Raw genomic sequence first — 22,451 nt, 5'->3', positions numbered from 1 at the left:
TTCCATTTCCCTGGCACCTTTGTCTTCAGAGGCTCGCCAATGGACTTGGCGCCTGAACGAAAACCTGCTAGATGATGCAGTAGCGCTAGCTAAGGTGACAGATACGATTTCTATGTACTTCAAAGAAAACGCGACGGGAGAAACTGGGATGGCATATGTTTGGGAGGGACATAAAGCTGTGATAAGAGGGGAATTTATTGCACAAGGAGCTAGGCTCAAAAAAGCGCGCTGTGGGGAACTCCAATCCTTGCTGACACAATTGCGCACAGTTGAACTCAAACACAAACGGCAATTGACCCCTCTTTTATACGAGAAATTAACAGCCCTCAGGGCACAGCTCTCAGACCTACTAGAAAAACGAACCCGTGATAGACTCCGATACGTCTCACATAAATTCTATGAATTTGGTAATAAATGTGGCAAATTACTGGCCAGGGCCCTGAAACGGCAACGTGCATCCGGACATGTCCATAAAATTCAAACACCATCGGGATCCCAAACTGTACTATCCTCTAAAATTGCAGATGCCTTTCGCGATTATTATGCCCAACTTTATCAACTCCCAGCCACACTTGTAGGACATACGCCCTCTCAGAAGGCGGACTGTATTGCGCAATATTTGGAGGAGGCTCTCACACCACAAATATCGCAACAAATCAGTGCTCAGCTTGATAAGCCTATGGCGGTAGAGGAAATAGAAGCAATCATTAAAGATCTTCCGCATGGGAAAAGCCCTGGTCCTGATGGGCTAACCAATGCGTACTACCGCAAATTTTCTCACCTCCTGGCTGCCCGAATGTGCACGTATTTCAATGCCTTAGCTTCAGGCACCACCCTCCCGAGGGACGCGTTGATGGCGCACATCACCGTCCTTCCAAAGGAGGGCAAAGACCCCTCCATCCCTAGCAGCTATAGGCCGATTTCATTGCTGAACACTGATATCAAAATTTTCGCGAAAGTATTAGCCAATCGCCTCAAACCTATCCTCCCTTCGGTGATTCATACAGATCAAACGGGTTTTATAACAGGAAGGGAGGCTAGAGACAATTCCAACCGAGCCATACAATTGATACACTGGGCGAACCTGCGACGGCCCAGTGCACCCTGTCTTCTCTTGTCTACGGACGCTGAGAAGGCCTTCGACAGGGTGGACTGGGCCTACCTGCAGGCGGTACTCTCTCGATTGGGCCTGGGAAGTAATATGCTCCAATGGATAGGGTCATTATACAGCTCCCCCGAAGCGCAGGTTAAAGTAAATGGAACGCTTTCTAACCCCTTCCCTATCCGAAACGGTACACGGCAGGGGTGCCCTCTGTCTCCCCTGATTTTTGCCCTCACTCTAGAACCTCTACTCAACATAATCAGAGCAAACCCTAATATTAAGGGGCTCACGGTGGGAACGACGGAGCATAAATTATCGGCGTATGCAGACGACGTTCTTTTCTATGTTACAGACCCACTGATCTCCCTACCTAACATCATGGCCGAATTAAAAAGATTCTGTACCTTATCAAATTTCAAAATTAATTATAGCAAGTCCGAGATTCTCCCCCTCAATATTCCTCATGCGATGCGCTCCCAACTACAGGCCTCCTTTTCCTTCACGTGGTGTTGCTCTTCCTTAAAATACCTGGGGATCCACCTCCCAGCAGATATAACACAACTTTACTCATGCAATTTTGCACCATTACTCGCAACTATCAAAACTGATTTAACTAGGTGGGATCGCACTTCCTTTTCGTGGATGGGACGGGTCAGCATACTGAAAATGAATGTACTACCACGAATCCTGTTTTTTCTCCAGATGATACCTATTGCATTGCCCAGATCTCTTTTCTCGACCTTCAACAGCCTTTTTGTTAAGTTTATTTGGCAGGGTCATGTACCCCGCTTAGCCCTCCGCACGCTGCAACGCCCTAAAAATATGGGTGGTTTGGGAGTGCCTTCTGTCCGCAAATATTACGAGGCAGTGGCCCTGCAGAGAGTTCTCGACTGGCACCACCACACCTTCACCAAGGCCTGGGTTCCTCTCGAGAAGTTTCTGGCGGGGCGCAACCTGTCCCATGCCCCTTGGCTCCCACGAGAGAACAGAGGTCTCTCGAGCTTTGTTTCCCCGATCACTATACATGTGCTGAGACTGTGGGATGCCATCAACTCAAAGAAGCAGCTGTCACAGCCAACATCCCCGCTTGCACCGTTAGGAGGCTTTCCCTGGTTCACTCCGGGGGAACACCTTTCATACCTTCGTAATTGGACCAATGATGGGGAGGTTCGCTGTGGACGATTTATTCACGAACAGGGTTTGGTGTCCTTAGATTGGCTCCGATCCCAGTTTGGTAGCTTTCCTATGGATGGATGGCGATATAGACAATTACAGCATTTTATTAAGAGTCTACCTTTTCCGGTGCGACCCCCCTCATCACTAACCCTCTTTGAAAAACTATGTAAATCCGAGGATCCCATTTCTCACTCCATTTCCTTGCTTTATGAGATGCTGCAGTCTGCGGAATCTCAGAACAAACCAACATACATTAGGGAGTGGGAAAGGGACCTGGGACACACATTCACTGAGGTCCAATTGAATAACCTTTATCGGCTAACTCATAAAAGCTCAATAGACACCAAAACGCAGGAAAATTGTTTCAAACTATTAACCAGATGGTATAAGGTACCAACGAAATTGGCGAAAATCTATCCGACAGCTTCGGAGGCATGTTGGAGGGGCTGCGGGCTCAGGGGCACTTTCCTACATATTTGGTGGGAGTGCCCGAGGCTCCGACCCTTCTGGCTAGATGTCAGAGCCCAGATAAAGGCTATCCTAGACGTGGATTTACCGGACTCCCCATTGGAGTTCCTACTGCATGTGCCATCCACCCCACTAAGTCAATACCGGAAGTCGATACTCCCACATCTCTTGAATGCTGCACGGCGTTTGATCCCCGTCCACTGGAAATCAACCCATATTCCGGGACGTACTGAGTGGATGGGCCTGATTGACTCGGTTATGGCGGCGGAGGAGTGGATGGCAAAATGTAAAGATAAGTTTGACAAATTTTATGCAATCTGGGCAACATGGATACATTATAAGTCTAAGGACAGGGCGTCCCCCCTTCAGGTTTCCCCCGGGGCCGCTTCCTGTAGGTCGGACATTGTTGGAGCTGCTTTTTAAACGGCTTCAGAGGGTGAGGGCCACGGCGTACTTAATTCACCACCAGGATCCACATAATGATAATGATATTGCACTTTTACTGCACACAGCTGTGCTAGCCTTTAGGCAGATGTATCAGTGATTTTTAGACATACCCATCAACCTTCCCCACCAATTTCCCCCCCCCCCCCCCTTTTTTTTTTTTTTTTTTTTTTTTTTTTTTTTTTTTTTTTTTTCCCCCATCTCCACCCCCCCCCCTATTTCCTGCCTGGGTCAAATCCTTAGACACTAACAGGATATTGTTTCCTTAACACAGTTACTGTTAACCTGACTAGTTATGAAAGTGGTCTCAACTATAGATTCCACCTCTATTACAAGGGTGGACGCAGGATGAGGAAGTCACAAGTATCTCACGTGACACACTTTCGTGGAGGTTTTAGTATAAGCTTGCACTATTTGTTTCTATTCAATCTTTAAAACACATCCTTTTCATATGTATGGTATTTGTATACCTTTATGGTACTGCATTGTGATTTATTGGATCCCCCCCTCCCCTTTCTTCTTTTTTATACCCTCTGTGTTATTATTTGTTATTTGTTATATTTGAAAAATATACAATAAAGATTATATAAAAAAAAAAGATAAAGGAGCCACAGCCTCCTCCGTGAGTGGATACAACTTCTGTAACATATTGGTTGAGGTGGAGTTTCTCTCCCTTCTCCCATTCCTCCTGAAACAGGCCTCTTATTTATTTCATAAGAGAAAAAGTAGCTACTTGTTTCTTTAAGTTTAGGTTCTTTAGGTATGAAACCCAAAGGCTTGTTCACACTTGCAGCAGGCTCTGCTATTGCACTGAAAAGCGATCTGTGCCTAGGTCACTTTTCAGAGGCATTTGATATCACATAGAGGGGACAAGTGTTTCTGCTATGCGATTTTCAAAGAGCAATTTGCACGCAATGTTGCAACTCGCATTGGAGGCGGCCTATTCACTTGGCTTCCCTACGTGTGCAAAAAGAAGCCCCTGCTCCTATTTAGGGGCGACAAGCTTCCCACAATGTTTTTAAAGGCTCGTTCTCCCACGTGACAATCACAGCAGAATCACATCGCATTTGGGGTGCCCTGAAAGGAAAAAGGCACCTAATGCATGTTGTGCAGCGATTGCCACACAATTTAAAATCAGATTGTATGATGTGTGATAATAAGTTTTCTCCTTCTTTGGAGGAGGTTCCGGATTCTCCCATTCCAGTGCAGATTTTACTGCCTTAATAAATGGTGGTATCATCGCAAAATCAAAGCCTGAACCTTCAGGATCCTCTGCCGAGGAGGAGGCGGTATCTTCTCCCTCTGCCTGGAAGTTTAGGCAGGGAGCTCCTCACAAATTTATTGGCCAGGAGTAGTTATCCTGGTTGATTGATAGAGATCTGTTGATTTCTACCTAAATTCGGCCTTGTTGTACTTTTCTCTTCTACCACTAGGTGACTGGGTACTTGGTGGTACTAGATATGAGAAGGGCAACTCAAGGTCAGGTTATGGGTATGTGCGGTATCTCAGCCAATGGGCAGGGGTTTTCTTGAATCCCTTGGCCTGCTGGGAAAGCCTATATATACGGGTGGAATCAGGTGATCTATGTTCTGTGTCACCTGGACAGCTGTCTGTGTTGATGTGTGTCATATTGTCCGGGCTGCTAGGCCGGAGATTGGGTCTATCCCAGGCACATCTGGCTGCTAGGCTGTCTGAGGGCTTATCCAGAAGCAAGAGTGCAGCGCAGGCTTGCAGTCCAACCAAAAGTGACGGTTCTGCCGGCCGGGGGAACCTGTCATTGACGGAGGTAGAGGGGAAGCTATCGCCAGTAAGGGACTATCCGCCTTATTACCAGGGACCACAGTGAGTAACTGAAGAAAGTACCACAGCAGCATTGTCACCAGATGGGGACAGTTAAGAATCGGGAAACTTTAGTGGGAATGAAGCCAGGGACCCAGCCAGTGGAGGTGACGCTTGCAGAGCAGCCTTGTGTGTCAAGCTAGGGACCGAGTGGGCCAGCGTGGGTGAGGTTTGAGAGGGATCTAGAGTGCCAAACTAGGGACCCAGCAGAGGCGGGGTGTGACGCTTGAGGAAGATACCACCATGAAGATTGGAGGAGCTCAAGGGATTCAGTGGCAGTGAATCAGTGGGTCTTATGAGAGACCAGGAGCTTAGTGTATGGAAGAACTACAAGGAGAGATTGTAGTGAAGCTGAAAGAACTGTTACGCTTTGTGTTAGGAACTGTTAAAGACTGTTGCCATAGGAGACATCAATCCTGCACGTGCACGTGCAGATGTGGCTTCTTGCTGCATGGCTGTCCTCCTATTGAAGTCTCAGAGTCTGCTAATTGAGTTTGCGCCTATCTAAGGGTGTCCTGGTCCTAACCCTCTTTCCCCTCAAAAATACAAAAAGGACTGTTAAGAGAAATAAAACCTCTTTTACATCCAAGAAGTGTCTGGCGCCCAATGACTTTCACCATCTTTGCACCCACTATGCCTCACAACCCACTACATACAGAAGGATGTCAGCTATCCCTGGCCCTAGAGGTTCTCATCAGACCAAAGGAGGCCTGGGGCCTTGCTACATGAGGTAAGCTCTGCCTCCTGCCACCTAGGGTGACCACATTTCCAAACTGCCATTCAGGGACCCCCCATCCCCCCCCCCCCCCCCCCCCAAAAAAAAGGATGATTTTTTTTTTTTACGAAATCAGCGGGCCTGTGTGCAAGATCAAAAAGTGGGCCCTAGGCATCAAGAACAACAACAATATGGTGTGCAAAGCGTGTCGTAATGAACTGTGGACATGTCTTAAATTGCACTAAATATTGGCTTAAAGGGGGTGTTCTTAAAGAGAGTCTGAGATGACTTGTATAATGCAGAATGTGGTAATGTAAAATAGGGAATGCAGAGTGTATGGTGGGGGGTAATATGTACAGGAGAGGAGTGCGGAATGTATGGCGGTGGGTAATATGTACAGGAGAGGAGTGCGGAATGTATGGCGGTGGGTAATATGTACAGGAGAGGAGTGCGGAATGTATGGCGGTGGGTAATATGTACAGGAGAGGAGTGCGGAATGTAGGGCGGTGGGTAATATGTACAGGAGAGGAGTGCGGAATGTAGGGCGGTGGGTAATATGTACAGGAGAGGAGTGCGGAATGTATGGCGGTGGGTAATATGTACAGGAGAGGAGTGCGGAATGTATGGCGGTGGGTAATATGTACAGGAGAGGAGTGCGGAATGTATGGCGGTGGGTAATATGTACAGGAGAGGAGTGCGGAATGTAGGGCGGTGGGTAATATGTACAGGAGAGGAGTGCGGAATGTAGGGCGGTGGGTAATATGTACAGGAGAGGAGTGCGGAATGTATGGCGGTGGGTAATATGTACAGGAGAGGAGTGCAGAATGTATGGCGGTGGGTAATATGTACAGGAGAGGAGTGCAGAGTGTATAATGGTGGGTAATATGTACAGGAGAGGAGTGCGGAATGTATGGCGGTGGGTAATATGTACAGGAGAGGAGTGCAGAGTGTATAATGGTGGGTAGGGTAATATGTACAGGTGAGGAGTGTGGAGTGTATGGCGGGGGGTAATATGTACAGGAGAGGAGTATGGAGTCTATGGCGGGGGGGTAGTTAGTGGAGAGAGGAAGAAGAGGAGTGCAATATCACCTCCTGATAGTCTGTCAGCCATTGCTATACCACTTTGGTGGTGGGGCACTCTGAAGGATGTAAGGGGGCACTCTGGAGGCACTAAGGGGGCACCCTGGAGGTTGTAAGGGGGGATGTAATGGGGCACTCTGGCGGTACTAACTTAGTCAGAGCCCCCTTACGTCCTCCGGGGTGCCCCCTTAGTGCCTCCTTACATCCTCCTCCAGAATTGCCCTGAATCTCTAGCAAAGTTCCCAGGATTCCAGATGGTACAATTGTCCCCTCAATAGCAGCCAGTTTGTCTTTGAAGATGGGGAAGGGGGCAAGTTGTCAAAGAAGAATACTTGCAGTGATTTTGGGGGATAAGAGCATGCTGTATGTGCTAGGGGGCACACTTTGGGAGGGGAGAGAAATTGTGCTGGAAGGGGGGTTAAATAAAAAATCTGACCCCCCCCAGCACAATATATCTCCCCTCCTAAAGTGCCCCCTAGCACATACAGCATGCTCTTATCCCCCAAAATCACTGCAAGTATTCTTTTTTGACAACTTGTCCCCTGTCCATGTGTCTCCTTCTCCTGCAAGTGCCAAGCATTAATATTCTGTACAAACCTCAGATCAGCATGTCCCGTCCTGTGTCCATTCTCCTCCCCCTCCTTCTCCTGTCTGTGTCATCCGAGCTGAGGAAAAGGGGGAGGGGACTTCAGTCTGTGTGTTAGTATGAGGTGGGCAGGAGGGGGGAGGAAGAGAGAGATGCTGTACACACTGTAATCGTAGGGTGTGGGAACAGAAACACCCCACACAAGCTGCAAGCCAGTCACTGGAGCCAAGTGCAGAGGTGAAAGAACCAGCAGTGACTCCTAGCAGCACTGGCGCAGAGGAGGAAGTGAAATCCTCCTCCGCTTTCAACGCTGGGCAGTGACGTCACTGGTTGCCTGATGCCAGGCGGCTATAGCAACCAGTGATCAGGAGTAGGTGGAGGAGGTGGAAGCGGAGCCAGAGCCAGCGCTATAGCAGCTCGCTCCGCCCCTGTTCCCAGATTGTCAGTTTCATTCCGGGACACTGTATTGTCCCGGAATGAAGGTGCCCGGGACAAAGATGTAAATTACGGGATAATCCCGGGCAATCCGGGACACGTGGGCACCCTACTGCCACCCCTTTACTGGGGATTCACTGAGGCCTCATAAATATTCCAAACAGCTCCTCCTAACCTCCTGCCCACTTGCTCTAGTCTAGAACATTCTCTATTGTCCCAGAAACAGGGGAAGGCACTAGAGGAGCTGTTCGGATAATTCATCCAGCCCTGACTCGCTGAACTCTGACCCAGATTAACATCTCAGTCTTAGACCTGAGCTAACTAAATTTACCTATATACTAACAAAACCTACTCTACTTCTAGCACACACTAGTAGGGTGCTACATACTAAAAAAAATTTTTTTTTTGTTATTACTATCTCTGTCCCCATTAGAAAGATTTTCTTGCACTTCCTATTCTCATTATACAGAAGGGAAGTAAAGGGAAATCTTACCAACAGAAACAAAGTCAGTAATAAAAACTCGTCAATGGTTCTATCCCTTTCTTACACTATCCAAAACAGAGAAAATGCTTTGATAGTTTGAATTAGGCAATACTCTACCTTCTCTTGATGTGCCACATACCATCCTCTTGGGTATTTTGCAATGCTGTCCATGTATTTCTCTGCTTTCACCCAGTCTTCATGCCACTTTTCAACTCTATACTGAGGCTCACACTTTGTAAGTCTTTCTTCAATGCTTTGATTCTCCCTGGATACTTTCAGCAACTCTTGAGCCCTTTTCTCTTTATTTAAACTGATGAAAAGAATATAGATAATAAAGTCATTGAATGGTTCACTCCACCAGCTGACATATCCAAAAGAGAAGCAGGAATCTAAGCATATGAAAGGTTAAAACAAGTAACTGAAGGCAAACAGTACATATTCTGATCACAACCAAGTCTCACACAACAACCTTTAGCCTGGGTTCACGCTATAGCGATGCGGGACCAGCACAATTCCAGTGCAGGTTCTGCATCGCATCTCCCTCCCAGGCAGTTCACACTGCCCTCTGCGATCCGCTGCGGGTGTCAATACAATGTTAGTGACACCCCCAGATTGGTTCACAGATCGCAGTGCGAACTGTGGATTCTGACAGGAATCAGATCACATGGGTGTGAACACCCATGCGATCCGATTCCAGTGCGGGAAAAAAAAATCCCTGCACCCTTTTTGTGCGAATCTAATGTGAGTTCAGCCATACAACTGTATGGCTGAACTCGCATTGCACAGACATCGCATGCGATCGGCACAGCAATGCAGGTGCGAATCACATGCGATGTCTGTATTCGCAATAGTGTGAAACCAGGCTGAGTGAGTCTCTCTTTAATGGCACATCTATACCTTGTCAAAGGTTTTACTCACCATCTGTCAGTGTGCAGTAGCATACACTTTGTCTATATGCATGCATGCAGGTGTCTTTATGCACATGTATAACATATAACAGGTTATAGCACTTCCACACAATGCACAGAGATTGAATCTAAAGTAGAATTTATACTTCTTTCTTTTTCATTTATCTTCTGTAGGCGGGCCTGAGTTAAGATTCCTTGAGCTAGGAGCAAATATTCACACACATTTTATAGCGTACTGATGTCTTTTATATAAATCTTGCACAGTTTGGTTGCAGCCATGGGCGTAGCATAAAGGGTTGCAGGGGTCACAATAGCAACCCCACCCCTAGCTCCAGGGGGCCCCTGCAGCACCCTTTCATGACTAAGCCTATTTTTGAAATTTGGTGTTTACAAGTTAAAATCCGTATTTTTTGCTAGAAAATTACTTAGAGTTCCCAAACATTATATATATATTTTTTAGCAGAGAATCTAGAGAATAAAATGGCGATTGTTGCAATATTTTTTATCACACGGTATTTGTGCAGCGGTGTTTTAAACGCAAATTTTTGGAAAAGTGACACTTTCATGAATTTTAAAAAATCCAAACAGTAAAGTTACCCCAATTTTTTTGTATAATGTGAAAGATGATGTTACGCCAAGTAAATAAATACCAAACATGTCACCCTTTATAATTGCACGCACTCGTGGAATGGCGACAAACTACGGTACCTATGAATTTCCATAGGCGACGCTTTAAAATTTTTTTACGGTTACCAGGTTTGAGCTACAGAGGATGTCTAGGGCTAGACTTATTGCTCTCGCTCTGACGATCGCGGTGATACCTCACATGTGTGGTTTGAACACCGTTTACATATGCGGGCGTGACTTCCGTATGCGTTTTCTTCGCTGCGCGAGCTTGCGGGGACAGGGGCACTTTAAAAAAATTTTTTTTTTTTTTACTTTTATTGCTGTCACAAGGAATGTAAACATCCCTTGTGACAGTAATAGGTGGTGACAGGTACTCTTTATGGTACTCTTTAGACCCCCCATCCCTCCTTTACACTTCAAAGTATTCAGATCGCCGAAAACGGCGATTCTGAATACTGTGTACTTTTTTAAATTCGGCGCCATTGGCAGTAAACGGGAAGTGACGTCATGACGTCGCTTCCACGTTTACAACAAGTAGGCTGGAACGAAGCCGCTCACAGCTTCGTTCCAGCCCGCCCCCAGCCGCCGAAGATTCCCGATTGGACACCGGGCCTCCCGATCGCACGGGAGGCCCGGTAACAGCGGCGGGAGGCGGCGGGAGGGGGGGATGTCCCCTCCCGCTCCTCCGGTATAACAACCGAGCGGCTTTTAGCCGCATCGGTTGTTATACACGGGTAGCCGATCGCCCGCTGGAAACAACGGTACCGGGATGATGCCTGCAGCTGCGGGCATCATCCCGGTATAACCCCGGAAAGCCGAGTACGCATATCTGCGTACGGTCGGCGGAAAGGGGTTATCATATCCTCCACAAAATCCGAACTGCTCTAGGGCCCCACAGCCACGTTCCAGTACTGGGCTTCTACTTTGCCTTCCACAGTCCACACCCCTCTGTTCCCATCGGCTGGGGAGAAGCTGTGAGCCATTTCCTGAATGGAGAGGAGCATGGGCTGAGAGCAGCCCAGGATGGGAAAGTGTCTGTGCTGTGTGCTGGCAACATGGAATGGTAACCGAGTTCAGCGAATTAAGAGGAGAAGAGTGCCATCCTGTAGCCACGGTGGGACCGAGGTCACTGGTGAGGTATGACACCGCTCAGTGTCTCCTATTCACCAGTTGGGATTCTTTGTACCCCCCACCCAGAGATGTCTGCCTACCCCACTTCCCTGACAACTGGGGAAAAGACACACCTCTGGGAGGTGACCTTCCCCCAACACCTGCCAACACTGACAGAGAGACCTTCAGAAACTGCTAAAACAAATCCCTTAACACCTCCTTGGGGGGGCCCTGAAGGGCTGCAGGCTCCAGATTATGTGTCACATGGCTTTGCCCTCCCAGATCTAAGTTGCCCCCTCCACCCTGCATGCTATGGCCGGCTGCTGAGCTCCTTTCCCATTACAGCACTCTATACTGTTCCTCCTCTGCAGGGCTGAAATAACATTCCTTTACAACACAGCCAGTTAGCCATGATCTGCACAGGATGTATCTGCCTACTGCAACTACACTGCCATTCCAACCAGAGAATTTCACAGGTCAGAAGGGGAACATAAAAGCCAGACACACCCTGTGAAAACTGACAGACTGTGTGTAAAGGAATGTGATTTTAGCCCTGTGTAGTGGGGGGGGGGGGCTGTATACAGTGCTTGAATGGGAAAGGAGCTCTGCCAAGTCACCTGCCAGGGGTCCCTGTCCTCTGATTCTCCAGCGGTGATCCCTGTCCTCTGATTCTCCAGCGGTGATCCCTGTCCTCTGATTCTCCAGCGGTAATCCCTGTCCTCTGATGTAAAGAGGAACTCTGGGAACTCCAAACTTTTAAGCCACTTTGAGTATCTTGGCATGCAGTGGATGTATCTGCACGCACGTTGGAAGTAGTGGGGGGGGGGGGGCCAGGTCAACTTTTTCATCAGGGCCCACAAGCTGACAGACTGATCTTCAATATAACCAATCCAGATAATATACAGTGTCAGTGTTTACAGAGAAAATTGAGTACTGTCCGTTATACTTTTTTTTATTTGCACTAACATACAATTTTTCAGGACAAGCTTTCAGGGTATGTCCCCTTCTTCAAGGTCAAAGCAGTACTCAGTGTTTACAGTATATGTTACCGGAGGATGGTTTCTGTTACTTTTTTTTTTGACTAAGCAGAGGATGTTCCTGCAGTCTGCACTGGCTCTAATGCCGCCGCACCACTTACTGGAGTGTGGACAGTGAAGAAAAAGCCTTCCCTGAGCTATCCCTTCGCATCTGATACCTGACCCTGTGCTAAGCACTGTCCCTCACAAATGGGTTCCTCTACCTACCACAGAAGAGCACCAAAATTACATGGGGTTCCTTATTTAAAAGGTTCCCTCACCCAAGATGGCCCTGGGTATGAGATATGCAATCCTAGTGTCCACAAGTGGATGACTCTTAACAGTCACTCAGAAGAGCTTAGTAATTTGTCACTTCCTGATGTTGGCTGCTGGGAGACTATTTAGCTTCACCTGGCCTCATTACCAAAGCCACATCATTTTGGGCACTTTCACACTGGGGCGATGAGGGCGTCAGCGGTAAAGTGCCGCTCGTGTTAGCGACGCTTTTCGCCCGCTAGCGGGGCACTTTTAGCCCCCTCTAGTGGCCGAAAAAGGATTGAAAGCGCTGATGCCAAAGTGCTTTGCAGGCGCTTCGGCAGCACTGGCTATTGATTTCAATGGCAGGAGTGGTTTAGGAGCGCTAAATACAGCGCTCCCACACCGCTCTAAAGATGCTGCTTGCAGGACTTTTTTTCTCCTCCTGCAAGTGCACCACCCTGCTTTGGGCTTGCCTGGCTTATACTGCTACCTGTTAACTGTTTCCCTGCATACCCATCCCACTCTTATTCACACGGTTCCTTCATTTACTCTGCTCTCCTGTACAAACATTTGTATCTAGTTTCTTCTGTTAGTATTTAACTTTTTCACGTATGTTCCACAGGACCAGCCTTTCTATACCTTTTTACCCCAGAGGATCTTGGGGAACACTTGCTAAAACCAATTAATTAATAGCCAATAGCAAAAATGACTGTTACATTGGTGGCTATTTGCTAATGGGAAGAATGCCCCCTTAACAGTGGTCGTCAGAATGCTACCCTTACAGACAACTAACACAGTTATTGGTGTTGTGCAGCTGCCTTTGCCAAGTGGCATTGACCCTATAACTATCAAGGCTCCGTAAAATGGGAAGTTAGTCAGTCACAGTTTATGAAACCCCTAGCAACCTCTGGAAAAACCCTAGAGTTGTGCAGAACTCTGGTTGGAAATGGCTGCACTAGACTGTATAGTGTTGATTATTTATGTTTATTGTCACGTGTCTGCATTTTTTTGCAACAGACTGCTATACTCCACCGTATCTGGAGTTAGACAAAGTTGGAGCCCAAGAATTGATGTCTACTGTACTTTGTTTAAATCCCATTCATCTGGTCATACCTGATTGTAGGATACGATCATTTGGCATTTTGACAGCTGTCCCACTACATGTATACCTGTGTTGAATGTTCCTCTTTGTTTTGTACCTTTAATCACAAAATAGTAGACTTGGGTTCCAATTTAGTCTGCGACTTATAGACTAAGTCCACCTTTTGCAAAAAAATTGTAAAAATGCACCCACATTTGCAGAAAAATTGTGCATTTATAATTTTTATTTGCATGCTGTATGAGCTTGCAAATCGTTGCAACTGGGATCAGTGTTGGGATCAGTGGATTGTGGGTTCAATGCACAAGCTCCTGCAGCTCTGTTGTTTGTACTGAGGTATGGACTTTTGGTTACTGAGCTGGAGGAAGTGTTGATTGACTGTGAGTGCAGTATCACCGCACTTGTGTTCCATTAATAACTACAAGTCCTTCTGCTGTGGTGGCAGATGGGACATAGGCTCGATTCACACCTATGCAGTTTGCTTTTAAGCGTTTCTGCAGTGCTTTTTGTGTTTATTTTAACCACGATTTTGATGCGATTTTACTGTGATTTGCGTTTTTATGCTTTTTTTTGGGCAAATTTGTTGTAGGGCAGATTAAAAAACGCAAAATGCCAATGTAGCCAAGGGTTTGCTACTGTAGTTATTATAGTTGAACAGTTTGTTGTTGTTTCAAATGAGTTTGGCTCCCTCTAGTGGCTGCTGGACTTTGGTAGTATTTTTTCCTTACCCCCTTGAGAAGGAATGCAGCAAAGTATTGTGGGAGATGTAGTTTGGAGGAGGAAGTAACTCTGTTAGCTGGATCAGCCCTGAACTACATGACAAACAATGCAAAGCGCGCAGAACTGCCTGCTGGAAGAAGTGATAAAAGGGGAGGCACGGCCTGTTTTCAGCCTCTCTGGATGCCATTAAACACCTGCCAGCAGGAGGTCTGTGTGTGACCAGGAGTGAGAGACTGCAGCCTATACAGTGGAGAGCCGGATCGCCTGCCTCTGAGGGATCTCGGAGTACAGCCCTGCTATCCTAGCAAGCAGACCGGCCTGCGCTTCAGAGCAACTGGAAGCCCCTGCACTTCAGACCATCAGGAGTTGCAGCACGGCACGGCGGCGCCATCTTTACCAGACAGAGAAACCAGGAGGGGATTCCGGATGGAGCCTCACAGCCCTTGGGGTCTATTGTGGTGAGAGGGCACCTGCCCATTCCAGTAGAGAGTACAGTATTGTGTGAGTTCTTTCTGCAGACTGCTGGTGAGACTTGTAGTTCCACTGAGGTGAATCTACTTTTCCATAGGCATCATACGGCTGGACTTTGGGGCCTTGTCTCTTCCCCTGCGCTGTAAGGTCAGCACTGTTATTGCACTCACATATAAAGAGGAATCTCACTGGTGATATTTCTTCAGTTAAGCCATCTTCAGCATATCTTTTGCCCTACAGTCATTTATTTTACTTTGTCTTTGTGGATTACAAATACTGCAGTTTAAACATCAGGCTAGCTGAAGATATCTGGAGTTGAAAGAACTTTCGCCCTCTTCCTCTTTTCCTAAGCATTGCTACTACACTCATAAGTTGAATTCTGAATTACAACATAGGAGGAGCCATTGAGTATATGCTAGACTTTATACTGTGTTTCTGAATGTAAAAATTATATACTGTGTTTTGGTCTGTGTGTTGAGGCTTCAGTGGGAAGGTATTTAATATATGTTTTGAGGATATTGAGTACTTATCCCTCTGTGCACCTGTTCATATATACTCTTTAAATTGACTATAGAGGTATAAGTTCTGCTTATGTGCCTTTATTGATAACAGTTGCCAATCATAATTTGTGTTTATTCATGCTCTTCGTTGTGTTCCATTACTTATTATAGTAAACTTTTCTGAGTGGTTCAGTGATATTGTGTGAGTTTCTCATCGCTAACATCACATTGCAGAATGGAACCCGAGGTGTCAGAGGTAAGAGAGGATCTTCAGAGTCGGGGTAGCCAGTGGGGTATAGAGTCAATCAGCAGCCCTCACGGGGGTACAACTACACTAAATCGCAGTAAAAACGCACTACATGCTTTTTTTTGCAGCTTCCCCATTGAAGTCTATTGAACCAAAAAAAGCACCGTTTTGCGTTTCCCTGAAAAGTCCCTGACCCTTTCCAAAAACGCAGAGGCACAAAAATGCATTGATGTGAACGTGTCCCATAGGAACCCACGTTAAAAAAAATGTCCTGCGTTTCTGCAAAAAGCATGAAAAAACGCATTGGTGTGAATGGAGCCCTATAATTCATTTGCAGATCGCAGATCTTTGAATAAATGATGCAGCTGTGCAGGCAGAATCAAGCACAGTGGTGCAAAATGTAAAAAGTGACAGAATGGGATGAAAATAGGAGGGATGTTTTCGGCTTGGCACCAAGTTTCATGTTAAACCCTGAATTTTGGTGTATAACTTGGTATAAAAAGTGGACTTAGCCTTTAGGTAACTTTATATTTGAAAGAATAAAACACTTGTGGGTTTTAACAATCATATACATTTTTTTTTGTGTGTGTGTGTAACTAGGGCCTTCGGGATGGGAGTTTGTCCTTTGCTCACATTTGTTGTTGTTCAGTTGTTTAGTCTTGTCCGACTCTTTGTGACCTCATGGACCATAGCATGCCAGGCCTTTCTGTCCTCCACTGCCTCCCGGAGCCTGCTTAACTTCATGTCCATTGTTTCGATATGATGCTATCTATCCATCTTATTTTCTTGTACTTTTTTCCATGTTTCATAGCATCAGGGTCTTTTCCAATGAGTCCTCTCTTCGCATTAGGTGGCCAAAGTATTCAAGTTTCAGCTTCAGGATCTGGCCTTCCAGTGAATATTCAGAGTTGATCTCCTTCAAGATTGACTGGTTTGATCTTCTTGCCGTCCAAGGGACTTTCAAGAGTCTTCTCCAACACCATTGTTCAAAACTAAAGCATCAATTCTTTTTTTTCTTTCCCAAATACTTTGGGCTAAAAGCATGATTCTCTCTTATTTCAGAAACTTGGGAGTATGTATTTGTTGACCTTATATAAAATACATCACTTACATGGTTTAGGTGGGAGCAGTCCTCATCTGCCATTACATTGTAAGGACCGTTTACATTTCCTCTGACCTATTTCGAATTTTGTTCCAGATTTAGAAAACAAAGAATACAGAACAGAACTTACCTCTAGGACTGCAGGGGCAGGAGATGAAGAAAAAGGACTTCAGATAAATATATCTGCAGCATCTAAAAGGTTGCAGATCAGCTATAGAAGCACAATGCACATCTACTACTGTGTACATTTATTGTGTTTTTACCTTTTGGTTACATAACTATTTTTGTTGTCAAGTCTTCCTTTTGTTCTCATTATAGTTGACATTTTCTCCAGCAATAAATGGTTATCTCTTTCAATAGTTGAAAGTCGCTCCTCTTCAAGCTACAGCAAATTAAGAGAATGCAATTTAGAATACTTTCTTTTTCATTTTAATTAGTAGGCAAAGTTATAAAACACTTTTCCATATAAATCTTCTTAGTGATCATATCTGGGATGAATGACAGAGAGAAAGACGTATGCATCGTGACTTTACACATGGACCGTCATCTCTAAAACAAATCCAATCCTTAACCTGTGAATTTTTTATCAATAATTTAATAAATTGAGCCTCATATCTCCAAACGACGCTGGATACAGATAAACGCGTTGGGAGACATGTGATGTTATTCCGCAAATCATCCTGACCGCTTGGACCTGCTGGTTGGTTGTAACTAATGTTGTGTAATTTATTAAAAATTGCAAGTGTGATTTTATAATTGTATTAAAATCTTGCTGGAATACTACACTATGTGGATTTTTCTCTGGACTTTAACTTCCTCCATGGAGTATATCTTGGCTTAGGAGATCGTGGAATCTTTGCATGCAGGATCATAGTGTATATGTCTGCTATGCAGCAAGGTGTCTAATGATCTCCTTGTGGAATCAGAGCAGCTGGTAAGGAACTAATTCAATTGCTTGTGGTGATTTCTTTTGGGAGCACTTTTTCTTCGGTGGTGAACATTATCATTCCTTCACAGCAAAGAAAGAGGAACCATTGATGTTTAGAAAATCTGAGCACCTTTTTGCACTGTGCGTGTATATATATATATATATATATATATATATATATATATATATACAGTGCATCCGGAAAGTATTCACAACGCTTCACTTTTTCCACATTTTGTTATGTTACAGCCTTAATCCAAAATGGATTCAATTAATCAAAATTCTACAAACAATACCCCATAATGACAACGTGAAAAAAGTTTGTTTGAAATCTTTGCAATTATATAAAAAAATAAAAATAAATCACATGTATATAAGTATTAACAGCCTTTGCTCAATACTTTGTTGAAGCACCTTTGGAACCAATTACAGCCTTAAGTCAATTTGAGTATGATGCTACAAGCTTGGCACACCTATTTTTGGGCAGTTTCTCCCATTCTTCTTTGCAGGACCTCTCAAGCTCCACCAGGTTGGATGGGGAGCGTCGGTGTACAGCCATTTTCAGATCTCTCCAGAGATGTTCAATCGAGTTCAAGCCTGGGCTCTGGCTGGGCCACTCAAGAACATTCACAGAGTTGTCCCGTAGCCACTACTTTGTTATTTTGGCTGTGTGCTTAGGGACTTTGTCCAAATGTACATAAGTATTCACAGCCTTTGCCATAACACTCAAATTGAGCTCAGGTGCATCCTGTTTCCACTGATCATCCTTAAGATGTTTCTACAACTTGATTGGAGTCCACCTGTGGTAAATTCAGTTGATTGGATATGATTTGGAAAGGCACACACCTGTCTATATAAGGTCCCACAGTTAACAGTGCAAGTCAGAGCACACACCAAGCCAGGAAGTCCAAGGAATTGTCTGTAGACCTCCGAGACAGGATTGTATCGAGGCACAGATCTGGGGAAGGGTACAGCAAAATCTCTGCTGCATTGGAACCACCAGGACTCTCCCTAGAGCGGGCTTACTAGAGCGTTCGGGGGAGAAGGGCCTTAGTCAGGAAGGGTTACCAAGAACCGGCTGACAGATCACCACCGTTTTTCTGTGGAGAGAGGAGAACCTTCCAGAAGAACAACAATCTCTGCAGCACTTCACCAATCAGACATGTATGGGGGAGTGGCCAGATGGAAGCCACTCCTCAGTAAAAGGCACATGACAGCCTGCCTGGAGTTTGCCAAAAGGCACCTGAAGGACTCTCAGACCATGAGAAACAAAATTCTCTGGTCTGATGAAACAAAGATTGAACTCTTTGGCCTGAATGGCAAGTGTCATGTCTGGAGGAATCCAGGCACCGCTCATCACCTGGCCAATGCCATCCCTACAGTGAAGCGTGTGGGGATGTTTTATAGCAGCAAGAACTGGGAGACTAGTCAGGATCAAGGGAGAGATGAATGCAGTGTACAGAGACATCCTTGATGAAAACTTGCTCCAGAGTGCTCTGAACCTCAGACTGGGGTGAAGGTTCATCTTCCAACAGGACAATGACCCTAAGCACACAGCCAAAATACCAAAGGAGTTGCTACGGGACAACTCTGTGAATGTCCTTGAGTGGCCCAGCCAGAGCCCAGAATTGAACCTGATTGAACATCTCTGGAGAGAACTGAAAATGGCTGTGCACCAACTCTCCCCAACCTGATGGAGCTTGAGAGGTCCTGTAATTGGTGCTAAAAGGTGCTTGGAGCAAAGGCTGTGAATACTTATATACATGTGATTTTTTTTTTTTTTTTTGATTTTTAATATATTTGCAAAGATTTCAAACAAAATTTTTTTTCACGTTGTCATTATGGGGTATTGTTTGTAGAATTTTGAGTAAAATAATGAATTTAATCCATTTGGAATAAGACTGTAACATAACAAAATGTGAAAAAAGTGAAGCGCTGTGAATACTTTCCCGATGCACTGTATATATTTTTTATAACATTTTTGCACAGTGTTTGCACAATTTATATGGACTTTATTTGCACAGATATGTCAATTTAGGATGAGTTAATCAAATGTTTAATACACTTTTATTGTGACTCTTATGCGATTTATTAACTTATACCTAGCACAAGGATAGCACACTTTTAATTATTGTTTGGTTGGAATATAATAAAGTGGATAAAATTTGTCTCATTTAACCTCTAGACATCCGCGCTATGGCCGAATGACGGCCACAGCGCGGACCTACATTCCCGGGAGGCCGTCATATGACGGCCTCCCCTGTGCACGCTCCCTGCGCGCGCCCTGGAGGGCGCGCGCCGGGCCGTTGTGATCACCGAGTCACTGAGACTCGGCTGATCACCGATCTGTGTAAGGGGCTGGTCTCGGCCCCTTACCATGTGATCAGCTGTCAGCCAATGACAGCTGATCACATGATGTAAACAAAAAGATCGGTAATCGGTTTTTGGTTTTTTACTCACGCTGACAGCGCGAGTAGAAAAAAAAGCCGATCACCGGATCGGATGTGAGGGACATCGGTCCCCAAGTGGAAGAGGCACATCTGCCTCATCAGTGCCCACTAAAAGTGTCACCTAATAGTGCCCACAGTGCCACCTAACAGTGCCCACAGTGCCACCTAACAGTGCCCACAAGTGCCCCCTATCAATGCCCACAAGTACCACCTATTAATGCCCACCTGTAGTGCCAATCAGTGCCACCTGCCAGTGCTGCCCATCACTGCCACCCATCAGTGCCCATCACTGCCACCCATCAGTGCCCATCACTGCCGCCTATCAGTGCCCATCACTGCCGCCTCATCAGCGTACATCAATGAAGGAGAAAAATTACCCGTTTAAAATTTTTTATAACAAAATATAAAAAAATAAACATTTTTTTTTTTAAAAATTCAGTTTTTTACATTTTTTTAATAAAAAGTAAAAACCGCAGAGGTGATCAAATACCACCAAAAGAAAGCTCTATTTGTGGTGAAAAAATGATAAAAATTTCATTTGGGTACAGTGTTGTATGACCGCGCAATTGTCATTCAAAGTGCGTCAGCGCTGAAAGCTGAAAATTGGTCTGGATAGGAGGGGGGGTTAAGTGCCCTGTAAGCAAGTGGTTAAAGCTGAACTCCAGAGTAAGCAAATATTGTCTCAATACAAGAGGCATATGTATTCTAATATGAATCTCGGTGTGCTTTGTGTATTTTTTTCAGATATGTGCAGTATTCGATAGTTTCCCATTCCCTGTCAGAGCCGTTTTGCTTTCCTTGCACACTAGTTTAAATGGCCTAAAGATTAGTTAAAACTCCCAAACATGATAGATGTAGTGTCCTGCCCTAGGCTGGATAAATTAAATTTTTAGCGGTGCTGTACCCAGCTGAGTAGCAATCTGTTTTCTAGATTTGGTCAGGTTTTCCTATGCCTGCCTGCCTCAGGCAGACGTTTCTAGAAATAGAGTAAGGAGGGTCAGACACTGGGTTAAGAATATTTTTCTGAAATCAGCCAATCCTTGGGAGGGGCCTCCCAGAAGGTGGCTGGGGAGAATACAAATGTTTGGGAGGGTTGTTCAGAGGACTGTCACTGCTATTACAGAATCACAGATGGACTGGCCATCCCCTCTACCTCTATTTAAGACTGCCGCTGACGGATTTTTGCTTCAGAATCTCTTCTTCTGTGCCTGATGGTGCTTTTGGAGTATCCTGCACCCTCATCCCTCTCTCCTGTTTAATTACTGCAATAAGTTTACAAAAAGACATCCCCTAGGCTGAGTCTGTGTTTGTCAATGTGCTCTGGAAATGCTACCTAGGACTGGCTTCTGATGCACAGGTAAGGGAGACCTGGGTCACTTCCAGTGGCCCCTCCAGGGGTATGCGCTACATATAGTTTATAAAAGCAGAGACCCTTGAAAATAAAATGCTGGTGGTTGCTGTTTTTTTTTTTATGTCCCACGATATTAGCACAACTAATATAAAATGTTACATTTAGTGGATAAAAATATATTGCCCAATATTTGGTAAAATATTGAAGATGAGGTTTTGTTGAATAAGTAGATAACCAAATATGTCAAACCCTAAAACTACTTTAATAGCTTGTTTATGTTTGAGACACATTTGGGATGATGCTATATCCCAAGTTAATTGAAATTATGATTGAATTAGTGTTCAGGAATTTATATTGACTTTAGATCAAGTTGCCTGTTACTGTAAATGTTTACAACTTGGGAATCTAAGCCTCTTTATAAGTAAAAGTATACGAAATTGATTGCTAACCATGTTGATGCACTTCCGTGGTTTTGGCTGTTAGGGCAGTTTACAGGTGGGATTGCAGGAACAATAGCCTATAAATTGGGGGGTGATAGGTGGTCCTAAGGAAGCCTGCAGTAACAGGAAGAGGGCGAAACGCGTAGACTGTAGCTTCCACGCTACAGGGTCCAAAACACTCAGAATGACTTTTCATTGAGTACATTGAGACATATTTGGTTCTACACTGCTGGAGTTGGAGTGAACACGAGCAACACCAGCAGCATATCTCTGAGATGTAGGAGGTTATTTACTAAAGGCAAATCCACTTTGCACTTGGAAGTGCAGTCGCTGTAGATCTAAGGGGGAGATGCAAGGAAATAAAAAAACAGCATTTTAGCTTGCACATGATTGGATGATAAAATCATCAGAGCTTCCTCTCATTTCAGATCTTCCCCTCAGATCTACAGCGACTGCACTTGCAGTGCACTTGTAGTTTAAAGTAGATTAGCCTTTAGTAAATAAACCCCTAAGTGTCTCTTATGGAGGTTAAGATGAGCCACGACTAGCCTTCCCTGATTGACACCAGCCTACTAACAGTGAGTTCACATGTCTATGGTAGCACCTCATATGCTTGGGTTTCTATCCATTTGGACTGTATTGTGACATTTTGACTGGCTGACCTGTTGTGACCCGGCCTGTGTGTTTGCTCGTCTGGAATCTGTGGATCATACAGCATCCTAACTCTATGCTGGGAAGGAGCTCTGATTATAGGAATGAACAGCTCACATGTACTTCCCCATTGTCTACTAAGTTTGCAATAGTTGCAAAATCTGCTGGCGTGGCAGCCTGTACATTTAAAGGGAATCATTTTATCATTAGCAAATGCTACTTTTGTGACTTTGGAATTAAGCCA

The 22,451-nt window shown here is 45.1% G+C and overlaps 1 protein-coding gene across 1 annotated transcript in view; it reads right to left on the bottom strand.

Annotated features, from left to right (window-relative positions):
* The window catches only part of CFAP97D2 (CFAP97 domain containing 2), a 57,948-nt gene that overhangs the window by 18,009 nt on the left and 17,488 nt on the right, over positions 1 to 22,451 (bottom strand). Inside the window, exons 3-4 of the mRNA XM_073617933.1 lie at positions 16,651 to 16,769; positions 8,447 to 8,639 (exon numbers count right to left, since the gene is read on the bottom strand). Coding sequence (XP_073474034.1) covers positions 8,447 to 8,639; positions 16,651 to 16,769 — 312 coding nt within the window. The remainder of the gene's footprint in view (positions 1 to 8,446; positions 8,640 to 16,650; positions 16,770 to 22,451) is intronic.

The sequence above is a fragment of the Aquarana catesbeiana genome, linkage group LG02, assembly GCF_042186555.1.
Source record: "Aquarana catesbeiana isolate 2022-GZ linkage group LG02, ASM4218655v1, whole genome shotgun sequence".
NCBI classification, from domain to species: Eukaryota; Metazoa; Chordata; class Amphibia; order Anura; family Ranidae; genus Aquarana; species Aquarana catesbeiana.
This window is presented reverse-complemented; position numbering and strand designations above follow the sequence as displayed.